The sequence below is a fragment of the Vitis riparia genome, chromosome 17 (genome assembly GCF_004353265.1).
Source record: "Vitis riparia cultivar Riparia Gloire de Montpellier isolate 1030 chromosome 17, EGFV_Vit.rip_1.0, whole genome shotgun sequence".
In the NCBI taxonomy this organism is placed as follows: Eukaryota; Viridiplantae; Streptophyta; class Magnoliopsida; order Vitales; family Vitaceae; genus Vitis; species Vitis riparia.
Window position 1 is genome coordinate 20549570 of NC_048447.1, and position 14502 is coordinate 20564071.

A 14502-nucleotide genomic window follows, 5' to 3' on the forward strand; every position below is an offset into this window, starting at 1 on the left:
GGGCCCATAGCATAAGAATATGAGTAGTTACCACTTACCACTTACCACTTACCACTTACCACTTACCACTGTTCCATTCGTTTCAGATTGGGGTACCGTAAAAGCCAACATTTACATTCATAAATGAATGTAGTGGTGTCAACTGTTTAACTCCCATGACTACAATCAAGAGTCCTGAGTTTCTGTGCCTTTTTATGGGCTTTATTCTTTAAGGCCATTTGGGGTGCCTTAGAAAAGAGAGGAAACAAAACAAAATGCCAATAAGGGCACTATATTTGAAAATAGTAATTAAAAATTAGTTTCTACAAACAGTTGGAAACAAATAAATTAAATATTAAAAAGAGTTCTTATATTAGAAGCCTTATTAAATAAAGATGCGATTGTATATACTCCATTGTATCCATTATTCTTTATAAAAAATAACTAAAAATACTTCAAATTGTAGAAGGATTCTATGAAAAGGTTCATAAATTTGTTTGGTGAGGTAGAAAATTGTTTTTAATGTTAAGGAACACAAAATTGATTTGAAGAAATCTAGAAAAGAGTGAGGAGATGGCTGACAAGTGTAGATCGATGAGGGAAATAAGTGACCGTTGGAGGGACCATATCCTGATTCCTCAGAGGAAGAGGGAAGAGAGAGAGAGAGAGAGAGAGAGAGAGAGAGAGAGAGAGGAGGAGGTTAAGGCTGCGATTGGGTGTTAGGTGCAGCGAACAGAGAGCCTTCACGAGAAACTTGGCCTCTTCAGTCTTTCAATCCAATTGGGTTTCTACACTATGCCATTGGAATTCCTTTTTTTTTTTTCTTTTTCTTTTTTCACATTCATCTGAATTCAAATTTCTAAAAAGTTAAATTAGAGATACCTAAAATACGTAATATCAATTTGTCTTCATTTTGAACCATTTGCATTCTAGTTATGGTCAACATAATTCATCATTATGAGTCATGTGTCAAACAGTGGGGGCATTGCACATCCTCCAAAATACCCAAGGAGACAAGACTGATTGAGGCAAGAAGGACACCAAACGGGAGGCCCCATTATACTTGTAATGATATTTTTAACTATTATTTGGTAGCTAGGAGTACATTTTCGTCATGATTCCTAAAATGGCTCTTTGTACAACTCATGAAAAAATAAAAATGTTCCTCCATTTTTAATGGACTCATACCAACCTTAGTCCAAATGGGAAAGCCCCCTAAATCCCTATTTTCCCATAATTGGCTGGCATTACATTACCATAATTTGCTAGTGAGTCATCATTATCTCATTTGGGTTCAACCCTCTTCCCTTGATTCTACTTTCTAAAACAGGGCATCACCAACTACTTGCAAATGCTCGGCTGTCTCATCAAATTAAATCTCAAACTCGACACCCCTAATTCATTATAAAAATATTTTTACAAAATAATAATAATATTTTCGATATTAATCTTGTTTTGTTACGTTCAATTTTAAGATGTGAAACCTTGAAATAGAGGAGACTAAATCTAAATCATTGGGGCTAAATATACAAACCATCAAGATCTTTTAACGACTAAATGGACCAAATATTCACTAATGAATGTCTCATTTTCCCTTTTTTTCTTTTGGGTTTTAGTTAGAAATGTAGGAATTTTTATTTATACAAGGAATTTTTCTTCTACCATTTTTACACTTTGCCTGTTTCAATAGGTGTAGTAGACCCATGAGGTATGGAGGGGACCCTGTGTGTATTTTCCATTAATGAGACAATCCTATGAATGATAACGAATACAAGGGAGCAGTGGAGAGGGGTGATTGAGATTTGAACCAGTAGGTGAATGTAACGTTGCGAGCGAAGCTGTGGAAGATTCCCAAAATGGACATCTGAAAAAGGGTAATGCCCCCTTTTTCCCCTTCTCCACCTGCTCCCTATAAGTATATAACTCCCCTAAGGCTCCACCCTTTCTCTTTTCTTCAACCCTGGTTGCGCTTTCCCTCGCTTTTTCCCGGAAAATTGCCCACAAGGGAAAAAGGGTGGAGAAAAGTATTGAAATGTTGTCGGGGGTGAACGGCGTGGTGTGGATGGAGGGGAGAGAAGAGGAGGAGGAGGCTGCTTCATGGATCAGAAACAGCAATAACAACAACGGCGGCGGCAGCAGCTGTGGAGTGGTGGACAGTAGTAAAGATGATATGGGTTCTCTTTCTACCTTCAAATCCATGCTTGATGTTGATGATGAGTGGTACTTTACTGGCAATGCCGGTCAGAATCACCAGGAAATTAGAGATATTTCCTTCTCTACTAACCTGGCTGGAGCTGATAATTTGCTGCTGCACCCAGTGGACTCGTCGTCTTCGTGTTCTCCGTCGTCTTCAGTGTTCAACAATCTCGACCCATCTCAGGTGCAGTTCTTCTTGCCTCCAAAACCCACCTTATCTTCACTCCTCAACCTCATTTCCAACAACCCTTTAGAGCATAGCTTTGATATGGGTTGCGAGCAGGGGTTTTTGGAGACTCAAGCTCCAAATTCTCAGACTTTGGTTAATCGGGGAGGTGAGGTTTTGCCCCATTTCGCCGATATGGGCTCGCATGCCCAGATGAACACTCCTAATCTGATCTCTGAGCCTCAATTTGGAATCACCCGGGTGCTCCAACTGACCGAAAACAGTGCTCCTATTGGCGCTGGGTTCAGTTCATCGGGGATTCGAGGTTTTGAGGAGGGTTCTATGAACTCTTTGTTTGTGAATAGGTCTAAGTTGCTGAGGCCTCTCGAAACTTTCCCTTCAGTGGGTGCACAGCCCACTCTCTTTCAGAAGAGAGCAGCTTTGAGGAAGAATTTAGCTGATAATGGCAGCATTTTGGGGGGTTTGGGGCCTGAAGGTGGTCAGGTTTTGAGTGGGGTTGAGGATGATAAGGGAAAGAGGGAAATGGGTGAAGAAAATGATAGGAAGTGGAGAAACAGCAATGCAGAAGATATTGAGGATGCCAGCATTGATGCGTCGGGTTTGAATTATGATTCGGATGAGCTTACAGACAATAACAAGATGGAGGAGAATGGCAAGAACAGTGGGAACAACTCAAATGCAAATAGCACTGTTACTGGTGGAGATCACAAGGGGAAGAAGAAGGGTCTCCCTGCTAAAAATTTAATGGCAGAGAGGCGCCGCCGGAAGAAGCTCAATGATAGGCTGTACATGCTGCGATCTGTTGTCCCAAAAATTAGCAAGGTAATGAGCTGTTCTGTTCCAATGAATTCAATTACAGATTACTATTATTCTCTTCATTTTCAGGGCCATCCGGTATGAATTACAGTCATATTTTGTGTTTTTCATTTCATGAATCATGCAGCATTCCTTTTACACTTTTTTGTTCAATAAGTGGCATCTTTTGTTTCAAAATGTGTTCCAAAATCTCTGTGAATTAAATATGAAAGTTGGCATTAAATCCATTCACATGGTCTTTGGTGGAGTGGTTTTAAATTTCATCAGAATTTCTTGGACCACAGGCATGGAAATGAAATTCTATTATTTAACACCTTTGAAGGTTAAAGTGGATTATGAAAGCTCCTTCTTTTGTTCAACTTTATGGTATAACCCTATGAAATGTCGAATTGAATTTTGTTTTTTTCTTTTGCTTTTCAGTGATATACTGTACTTGGTTCTCTTCTCTTCCTTTTTGTTGTTTGACTTCTGTCTTTGCTGTGTGAGGCCCCATCCATTCTTGGATCTATCACTTGACTTTACTCACTCCTTTTATGCTTTAACTTTGGTTTTGCCCTGCCTGGGGTAATAGATCTTTCAGATATATATATATATATTTATTTGTAACGTGGATCTTTGAGTGTAGGGTTTCTAGTGAGAGGTGTGATTTTGTGAGTTTTCCTCCAAGAGGACACAGGTTCAGTTCTATGAGGTTCATTGAGAATTGGGGGTAACTTCATATCAAAACCAGGCAACATAGGGCACTTTGACTGGGAGTAGAGTGAAGATGCTTGTCAAAATTCAGCATTAAGTTCTTTTTCTATATTTTATCATCCTTTGTCTTGAAGACTATTACTAGAAATATCGAATTAGGATTTGAGCTACTTATCAAAAAAAATATGATCAGGGTTCAAGCTGGCTTGGAAGAAAGAGAGATCATGCTACTGCTGGGTGGAATCCATTAATACGATGTTTTTGAAGCTTGAAAATTTTAGCAGTGCCTTATGAAAATGGCATAATATGAGTTGTATTGGCTTCTTGACAGATGGATAGGGCTTCAATCCTTGGGGATGCAATTGAGTACTTGAAGGAACTTCTGCAAAGGATCAACAACCTCCATAATGAACTGGAGTCCACCCCTCCTGGCTCATCACTGACACCTACCACAAGCTTCCACCCTTTGACACCAACCCCTCCTACCCTTCCCTGCCGTATCAAGGAAGAACTTTGCCCAAGCTCATTATCAAGCCCGAATGGCCAACCTGCAAGGGTAAGACTCGCTTTCTTGTTCCTCATTCTGTTTCTACCGCTGAAACCTTTAGGTGCAGTTTTGTTCATGACCTCATTGTATTCATCGTTCATTTGTATGCACTTTATCTATTGGCGGTATGTCTATGCATTGAGTGATATATCTGTCTGAGGTGGCATCTTATACGGTTGTGCTGTAGGTTGAAGTTAGGGCAAGAGAGGGAAGAGCTGTAAACATCCACATGTTCTGTGGGCGCAGACCAGGTCTATTGCTCTCCACCATGAGGGCTCTGGACAGCCTTGGGCTAGACATTCAGCAAGCTGTTATCAGCTGTTTCAATGGGTTTGCTTTGGATATTTTTCGAGCTGAGGTACTTATCTAATATAAGAACGTTAAGGTATTAAGTGTAAATCATACTTAGTTCTATTTATAGGAAAATTTGATGTCAATCCAAGGAGCTAGGTATCACTTTTTGATGGGTCTTATTTTAGTTCATTTCTATCTATCCTATAATTATCAGTAATTCATCCATCCAATTAGTGTATTTGTTTTTTTGGAAGAAGCTATAGTTCATGCCATATTTTGCATGTTTCTACATGTATGATTTTAGGATGTGTTTGGTATGTGGGAATAAGAATGGGAGTGAGAGTAGGAATGAAAGTATATCAGAATATTATGTAGAAGAGAGGAATTTAAATCCCTACAAGACTGTTTTAGTATTCATGATATTGATTTTTGATTCACATTATCATTTCTAACTAATAATTGGAGCACGGTAATGAATAGAAAATGAAAATGAATTTCTTATTTTCATGCCTTATTTCCCGCATACCAAACGAACCCCAAATATATAGAACTGTGTTACTCTGACATTGTACTTTCAATAAAAACTTTCTTGTTGCTACATCCTAAACTTTCCAAGGAATGACAATGGTTTTACATACACTACCAGTCTAGATGAAAGTGATGATCTCAACATGACTGATTTCTTTGTATTTTCAGCAAAGCAAGGAAGGGCAGGACGTCCATCCTGAGCAAATCAAAGCAGTGCTCTTAGATTCAGCAGGTTTCCATGGCATGATGTAGGTTTTCTCTGATGGATGATCAGGTAGGTTTTACAGGCCATGATTCAGATGTAAGGAATAGCAGCCTCGACAGGTTTCTTTAGCTCCTGTTAGCAGGAAATCAGAAACGCTTCGAAGCCTGTAACCTCAGTCTTTTTCTGCTTTAAAATAAAGTTTGGATTTGAGTTATGACTTTATTCCTTGTTCTGTGAATTAGCTATGAACTTCACTGCAATGTCTCCAAAGCCTCAAGAATCGGATGGAAGTAAGAAAAAAATTGTTAAAAAGTACCAATTTTCCTTAGGCCTGAAACGTGGGCGGATTGGGCAGGTTAATATCTAACCAAACCCAACTCAAATTAAGAAACAATCAGTTTGAGCTCAACCCAACTTGACCTCCAACTCACATTGAGTTTGGATTATAATTCAAAATTTATCTATAATGTTTTTTTAAAAACTTTTTTCTATATATTTATATAAAATTTCAAATGGTAAAAGAGGACACAATTTCAAGATAACTACTACATAAAAAAAAAGAAAAAAAAAAAAGGTAAAAATAAATTTATATATTATTCTAAAAACTGAGGAGGTTTATGATATAATAATATAATTTGATATTTTCGTAAGATCTAAATGGAAAATGTACCTTATTATATAGGATAGCATATATTATAGAAACATTAAATCAAGTTTGGATTATTCAAATCAAAGCTTAGCCAAAGCCCAAGCCCAAGCCCAACCCCAATCCAAATTGAGCTTGGTTAAAAAGACCTGACCAAAGCCCAACTTGAGAATTAAAAATGAATGTCTAAGCCCACCAAATATCCTGAACCAAACCTAATTTTCCTAAAAGCTTGGTAGGCGTAGTTCCATACACTATTATAGAGGAAGCCCAGGCAAAAATATAATCTCAGTTAAAAGGACGTCCATGGCTGAACCCTTTGGGATGTGAAGTGCAGTGGCATCCATATCATGGCTGCATAAGAGGGTGAACGTGATATCCTAGAAAGTAGACGTTCAACCCATTTGATTTGATCTGGTAAGTGTACACGAACGACAGAAAATACCCACAGATTCATGACATCCTTTGCCCAGTAAACTACTTGATGCACAAATAAGCATTTGGAGTGGGGGCGACCACAAGCTAAATCCTTGGGATTGGGTAATAAGTAATAACATGCAACTGAGGCTGATCCTGTTTATGAAAACACTTTTCAGCTTTACAGAAAAAATAAAAATAAACACATTTGTCAATAAAAAAAAATCAAATAAACAATTCTCTATTCTTCAAAACATGATTTAATTATTTTCACTTTTTTTAAAATATACAAAATAAATCACTAAATATAAAAATCATTTTTAAAACACATTTAGAAATATACAAAACAAATTAAAAAACATTTTCAGTTCCCAACAAACTTATGTTCAAACACAATAATTTTCAAAAACCATATGTAGAAACTGTTTCCGAAACATTTCCCCCGCCATAGCCTAAAACACCCAACTCAACCCCACGCATCAAAAATCCTACTCGCAGACCTGTTAAAGGCTTCAAAAACGCAAGGATTGACCTTGTCAGATAAACACAGAATGAGCTGGCTCTGGTGACTTTATTTTAACACAGTTCCCTCTCGAATGGCATACGTTTTCTGGGCTCCATCCCTGAAGCACACGACACCCACCAATGGGGTACACAGCCTACAACTCACATGCCATGGACTAAAACCCATCATCAACTGGGGCCTCCCAGAGTCCAGAGAACAAGAGCCACCCGAATGTACAACCATTCAAAAACCTAACCAATGAAAGTTGACTCAATCTCAACTTCATATTCCAGAGATGGCATACCCACATCGGAATGATTCCAATTCATCGTGCATACAAGATTTTTTTTTTTAAAAAAAAAGGGCAACCACAATGCTGATATCCTTGTGAAAAATGCACCCCCCAAGAATGTGGTGTTATTGCAGTAATTCGGAGAAAAGATGGAAACCAACAAAATGAACATTACTTGATGTATTACTTCTTAATTACATGAACAGGTTCAGACAATTGATAACAGAGCTCTGTACAGGGAGGAATTTGATTCAGATAGCAAGGCCAGATCATTGCCTTGCCGAAATTACTCGTGTACATATTATATATAAAATATATAACTGGATATCATAGAGTGTACTAACTCCACAACATGTCCAAAATTGGGAATATAAAAATGCCTCCTATTCGGATAGACAAACCTGTCTAAAAGAGGTAAGAGACTCTTGTGCATCTCAATTAGTTCAATTGCCCTTCCTACTAAAACAACCATAGCAAGCTTCTCCGATCAATGCACAAAAACCTGACAAAAGATCCATGTGTTTTTAAGTTTCTTATAACAATCTAAAACTTGCTGAATTATGCAAAGGGGAAAAAGGACAAACAAGCCAATTGAATGAGGGGCCAATTGAATGAGGGGGTAAGGCAACTTAAATATGTCCAGCAATATTACCTAGAACCATGGGAGTTAAATCTAGCAATTCTCTAGGTTTGATGTCAAAGGAACCGGCTGACGTTTCACTTCTTTTGCATCCATGCCTTCTGCAACTGATGGATTATCGTCATTCTTTGAATTTAAGGTCCCTGGATTCATCCTTTGCACCTCCTCTCTGGTGTAAATGTAGATCTTCCGAACCATGCCACAAAATTCCCTATTTTGAAAAAAAATACAAAATTGCTCAGTTAATGATAACCCTTGGCTGAGAAGAAAGCTGCATGAGTGACTCAGATGGCAATTAAAGATATAAATTCAACTTGTAAAAGTTGAAAATGAAATACAAACATAGAATTAATTTTCATAAAAGGAATCCTTACTGCCATGGATCATCTCCAACAAGCATCATATCACCCTCATCATCAGTATACACGATCAGCCAATTCTTCTTGGGAGCCATTAACTCGCCCCCGAATTCGAACAACTGATCCAATTCAGCAATCAATTCATCATAGTTGTTGAATTTAGTAAGGTCCACAGATCTACCAAGAGCAATTCCCTGCTTGTGAACCTGAAAACACCATGTTTTTTTTGTTGAGAATTTCTTAACCAAATTTCCTATACTCATTAAGCAACTGACAGCAATGAAACAAATTTGTGGAACAATCTTATATCCAGCAAGCATTTTCCAAATTTCATACTCATTATTAAGAAACCAACAACCATCCAATGAATGTATGCAAACCTTGGTGCAACTCCTTGTTGAAACACTCTGAACTTTTCCCTGAACATCTCTTGAAAGAGGGAGAGAAGTTTGGCATGGTTTCTCCTGCTCACTAACAACCAGAGGATTATCGGTTGATTTAGCACCTTTTGACTGTTCAGACTTTTGATCAGAATCAAATGCACTAGGCGCAAGATGTAAATGACCTGCTGGCTCGTTTGTCATGCTTCTGTATGACATTGCTGGTTCTGATATAACAGGATTACCAATTAGAGGAATGCCAAAGAGCTTGCAGTTTCCATCCTTGGGTTTCACAGCCTCTTGCTTCTGAACCAAAATAGGTTTCGGCATTAGCTCTCTTGAATGAGCAAAATTCTCAAAATGTGATTGAGCCGGTGGAGGCATCAACCAGTTTCCTTGCTGTAGCTCAACTCTATGACCATGTAGTGTGGGATACTCACTGAACCCACCAAACCTAGCATCCCCCCGTGTTTGGTAAGGCATGTCACTGCCTTGAACAGGTACCTTAATGCTAGACTCCAGCAAATTAAGAGAGAGGCCAGAAGGCATCATGGACCATGGGCCTGCCAGCAAGTTAAACTTGCTTTCATGTTCTAGATGTTTTTTCATCGTGTTGGCAGCAACATCATTTTGATCAACAAATGAAGAGAACCCATGTGAGGAATCAGTCCGAGCCCCAAACCCAGATAGTAGATCCGTGCAAGTTGGTTCATGTCTCACTAAATGCATCCAGTTGTCTGATCCAAATCTTCGGGATGTGGAAACCACATCAATCTTTTCATCATCTAGCAAAGGAGGCCACACAACAGACTTTTCAGCAGTGTCTGATTCATTACTCTCAGCAAAAGTGCCTCTCAAGGTCGAGAATTCTTGACCTTGCAAGACCCTTGAAAAGCCACTTGCTGGTGAAGGGTCTACAGTTACTTTAGATGAACCTATGCAAATCACCAAGACAGAAAATGTGTACGTCTGTTAGCCATATGTAGCTTAACAAAGAAACATTTAGAATAATGCTGTGATATGGCAGGTAGTTTAATACCTTCCCTTGTGAGGACAGATGAATCAGGAGATGAAGGCACCATGTTTGATCGGGGTCTTTTTGGTCTGGGCACTGGAAGGGGATTCAATGCAGGTGGAGTCACAGCAGGTTCTATTTTCCAGGGGGAAACTCTATCTGGACGTGGGATAGTAGAAGTTTCATCCCATCTCACCTAAAAGAAACATGAGACGGTACACTTCAGCATGCTAAATAACATTAATGCAGAATCTCAAAAAGATAAAAACACCACCTTTAGACATCTCCACTTCGAATCTCGCCACCTTTTGGGATCAGCATCTTCAATCCCAACTATGGTGCCCGTAAACCTGTGAGATGAGCAAATTCCTTTGAAGGGATGATTTTAAGGATGTGCCATGAAGCAACAACTTGGTGCCAGAAAACCTAGAACTGGAGAGAAATTCAATAATTCCAGCAAACAGCACAGTGAAAGAATCACCATACCTCTGCTCTGGTGCTTCTTCACCTTCAAATCTCATTTTGAACCTCATCCCTATTGAATAATTGTTCTTGACGGATTCCATGTATTGATCAAAGGGAACAATAAACTCTGCAGGGCTTGTCCTAGGTTTGTAACAAATATTTAAATAGTGGCTTAGGTCGAGAAGAGGTGTGACAAGGAAATATTACTATAAAGCAGGTAAATTTCTCTGGCACTCTATCATAAATAACAGGATGCGATCAAGTTTAAGAAGTAGCCACGACCCCAGATGATATAAAAACAATCTAATGCTTGTATAATTATTGGTGTATTATAACACTAATAAAGTAGATTATGTGATAATTTGAATTAGGTCAATTAGCTTGGACATAGTATATGTATGGATTGCAGTTTGATATGTGTAATGATTTAGGATCTTTGACTATAACAACGTCCAAAGGTTTGTCGGCATTCCCTCAAGAAATTATGACACACTTAACCTTCAATCCCACATTAAAAGAGTGATTTTCCAGCATTCTTACCTTGCATCATCATGAATTCACAAAAACAATTCTAACCATTTAACCAAAAAATTTGAACTAATACAGCAAATACATATAACACATTACACACCTAGGTTTGTAATAAACAGTGAACATGGTTCCAGTTGATTTGGCATGCCATGCTGTTGCAAGGACACCAAGATGCATGCTGTGACTAGATATAACCGATGATGGAACATTGCCCTGTTGCCTCATAGCACGCCTCACTCCAACACGAAGTTCTCCATTCTCACCCCTGAGAAGTTTCAAGGGATTCCAATTTCAGATGTGAATTAAAATTAGTGGGCACATCAAATCTGATGAACATTAAAGAGAAAGGGACCTGAGAAATATAAAGGCATCCCCGGCAACAAGCCTTTTGGAGCTAACAAAGACGCTCCAACCGCTTTGAAGTAAGTGCCTCCGAGGTTGACCTGGCACTCCAATGATCAGATAAACCAAACAATAACAGAAAATTTAAAAAAAAAAAAAAAAAAAAAACAGCATCACCAAATAAGGAACCATGTGGGTTAAGGTAGATGAGGACAATAAAACATCATGCTAGTTGAAAACATGTGGCTTACCATGCAAACAAGTAAAAAGATTAAAATGGTATGGGTAACATTAATGCTTTCAACCAGACATCAACCCAATTTGTGGCATCTTAATCATGCAAAACCAATTCACAGGTAAGCATGAACTGGAAGTGATAATTACAGGCTATGACCATAAGGTGATGCATTTCCTATATTGATGTCCAATTAATACACATGCCACGCCCAAAAATAGCTGAATAAAATAAATTTATAAAAAATAAAAATAAAAAATAAAAAATAAAAAGTAAACCAATACCCCTAAAGATATGCCGGAAACGCCACTCATTTCCATGCAAATCCTTGGCAACCAACTCCTGTGTTGGAGGCTGCCGGGACATGTCCTGTTAACCAACAAGAGAACCACTTAATAACCTAGCTTCAAAATGCAAATAAACAGGTATTCTGGATATGAGCTTATGGACCCTAACCAGTTGTGGAAGGCATTCATCTGCATGGCGCCTCAGCACTGAAAATCCTCCATGGGTGCTTGTATCAGAGGCTGTCAAGGTCTTGCAGAATGAATGCACATGGAACCTCGGTGGAGGCGGTGGCAGAGGTTCCTTCTCTTGTGCGGTCTCGTCTTGCTGCAAGCAAATCACATTGTTAGGGTTCCATTAACTCTAAAACCAAACAGCCTTGCAATCCAAAAACTCACGTTTGGCTCAGGAAGCAAAGTAACTTGCGCAAACACCTCATCAGTGTCTGGTTCAGCCTGTATTAAATAATAATTAAAATAAATCGGCATTAGCAAGTGGGGAAACCCATGAACTTTAAAACCCTAAATCATCGCTCTTGTGGGTCAAACACAACACCTTCAATTGGACGTTGATCACCCGACAAAGGATCTTGGATGGAAGATCATAAACTGGCATCTGCTGGTCCGACACCTGATTGGTCGATGCCTCAACCTAGTTTGAAAATGAATACAGGTTCAAACAAACGGAGAAACAAAAGCAACGCAAAAAAACCCAACCAAAAGCCCTAAAACCCACTAAACCCTCTACACTTCCATTAAATTAGGCCGAGCTTGGAACGCAAATAAGGAAACACAAAGAATCAAAAACGGAAAAACAAAAAACTAGAGATAATCTCAAATCTGCAGAGAAGAAACCCTCGAAAATGGTCATTAATGGCAAAAGCCAGCAACCTTTAAGTGCTAATCCATTTTTGAAGAATATAAGTTCAGCAGAAATGGAAATAAACATGAATAAAATGAAAAATAAGAATAATAAATGCAAACAAAAAAAATGATATGGAACTTCATGTCTAAGAGCAAAAGACCCTGAAAATGGATGCTAAGAACGGACTCACCTGCTCGATGTGCCCCTGAGGGAAATAGAAAACTCGCTCTCGCTCACGAGGCACAGTCACCAGAGGGCCGGCACAAGCATGCCATAGCTCCGTATAAAGCGCGGTTTCAAAATCTACAGGCAAAAAAAAAAAACAACAATCACAACCAGATCATCGGTCGAAATCCGCCGGAGATGTAGACGAATTACCTTTTCCGGCACCGGAAACACTGGAATGACCTTTCTGCCCTTCCGCAACGCTCCTCGACACTCCACCATCGTTAGGCTCGCTGTACCCCGACGTGAAGCTCTCTCCCCTTCCGTTCCCGCAATTTCCCTTTATCGAGACCTCCGACGACGCCATTTCGAGCTGGTATCAGCTCAGATCTCTCATCCCACGCTTCACAACCCGATTCTGGCCTCAACACAAACCCTAACCCCCCAAACTCCTAACACAAAACCTTCGCTTCTCCACCACCAACCTTCTCCTCAAAAACCACAACCAATTCAGCAAAAGAAACCCGTGGAAATGACTGTACTGCGCCTGAATCAGAAACCAATTGCGTCGATTTAAGCATGCATGCACTGTCGTCTGCCGCAGTGGATGCAGGGTCCGTCTCAGCCCAAAAGGATTGAAGCTGCTGCTGCTGCCACACCAATCGTACGCAGTCCTCCCTTCGTCTCCCTCCCGACTAATCACAGGGGTCAAAACAGCCTGCAATCATTTCAACCGCGGTCAATTTCTAACCAGCCTTCGCCACCTGGAACTCTCGGTCACCCTCCTCTTTCTCACCGGCCACTCCCAGTTGCCCACCCTAGTGAAATGGAAATAAAGGCGGCTAGAGTAGAAACGGCGTGAGCACGTGTCTACCCAGCACTGGTTGAGCAGTGGACGGCGTTTGTCTTGACGTTAGTGGAAAGTTGCTGTGTTTTTATGGGGAAGTGGCTTTGTCGTGCTATTAACTGGCAGGGTTGGATGGCTGTGAGGGGGTGGTGTTGGGTTAACCTTAACTCTACTCTACTCTACTCTACTCTTAACCATGGTTACTTTATTTATTTTATTTTATTTTTAATTAATATTGGTGTACGTTTTTGAGTAGCGCCTTTGGTGCGCTGGGGCGGTACGATACCCAGAGGCCACAATTACAAACAGCTGTTATCGTCCACCAATTTATCGCGAGAATATGGTTCTGATAAATTCAACTTAGCTCTCATTTGACCGAGGGAAAGCATTGGGCGGATGTCTCGATCAATCATTTTAAGCGACACGTGTTGTGCTTTATTTATTTAATCATTTTAAGAAAGTTTATTTGAATAATATTTAGGAGACGTGCCATCTGGTACATATCCAAAATAAAAAAATATTACATGTTTGAAACCGTTTTTAAAATTATTATTATTTTTTTAATTCAAAAATTATATTTAACAAATTTCTAATAAAATTAATTTTTTAGAATAGATTTTAAATTTTCTAAAGCTTTTATTACAATAGTAATATGATAAATATTTTTTAAAAATTATATAATATACGTAATATTCCATCATCACCATCATCTTCTTTTAGTCTAACATTTAAAAAGCAAATTAAAACAAATCATATTCTTGGTTGATTTTTTTTTTTTGTAATAGGTCAGGGAAAAAGAAGATGATGGTGATGGAGGAGAGAAAATGAGGAGAAAAAGAGGGAGAGAGAATGAAGTGGGGAAGTCACGTGTAGGTGTGGGAAGCGTAGGTGAAGTAAGACTGTAAGAGAAGAAGAGGGTGGGGCCGTGGTGGGTCCAACCTGCATTGTCTAATTGCAGTTGTGTATGGTCTAAAGCAACAAATTGTGGAATCTTTGTCCCACCAATATATTTTCATTCTTTTTCTCATTTTTTTATTTCTTTTTCTTTTTCTATTTTTCCAACCGTTTT

At 39.1% G+C, this 14502-nt stretch overlaps 2 protein-coding genes across 2 annotated transcripts; one reads left to right on the forward strand and one right to left on the reverse strand.

The window, feature by feature from the left end:
- Positions 1-1818: 1818 nt before the first annotated feature.
- LOC117905212 (transcription factor ICE1-like) lies at positions 1819-5667 on the forward strand. The gene is made up of 4 exons (XM_034818160.1): positions 1819-3184; positions 4203-4427; positions 4606-4776; positions 5409-5667. Exons 1-4 carry the CDS (start codon positions 2012-2014, stop codon positions 5490-5492), a joined length of 1653 nt encoding a protein of 550 aa, XP_034674051.1. The 5' UTR covers positions 1819-2011; the 3' UTR covers positions 5493-5667.
- Positions 5668-7457: 1790 nt separating this feature from the next.
- Positions 7458-13323, reverse strand: LOC117904450 (auxin response factor 2B). The gene is made up of 15 exons (XM_034817049.1): positions 12800-13323; positions 12612-12724; positions 12113-12208; positions 11956-12012; positions 11729-11884; positions 11557-11641; positions 11048-11138; positions 10796-10960; positions 10186-10305; positions 9974-10049; positions 9724-9895; positions 8685-9619; positions 8320-8510; positions 7958-8156; positions 7458-7807 (listed from the first exon to the last, which is right to left on the reverse strand). The coding sequence occupies exons 1-14, from the start codon at positions 12951-12953 to the stop codon at positions 7979-7981; spliced, it is 2589 nt and encodes an 862-aa protein (XP_034672940.1). The 5' UTR covers positions 12954-13323; the 3' UTR covers positions 7458-7807; positions 7958-7978.
- Between the last annotated feature and the right edge of the window lie 1179 nt (positions 13324-14502).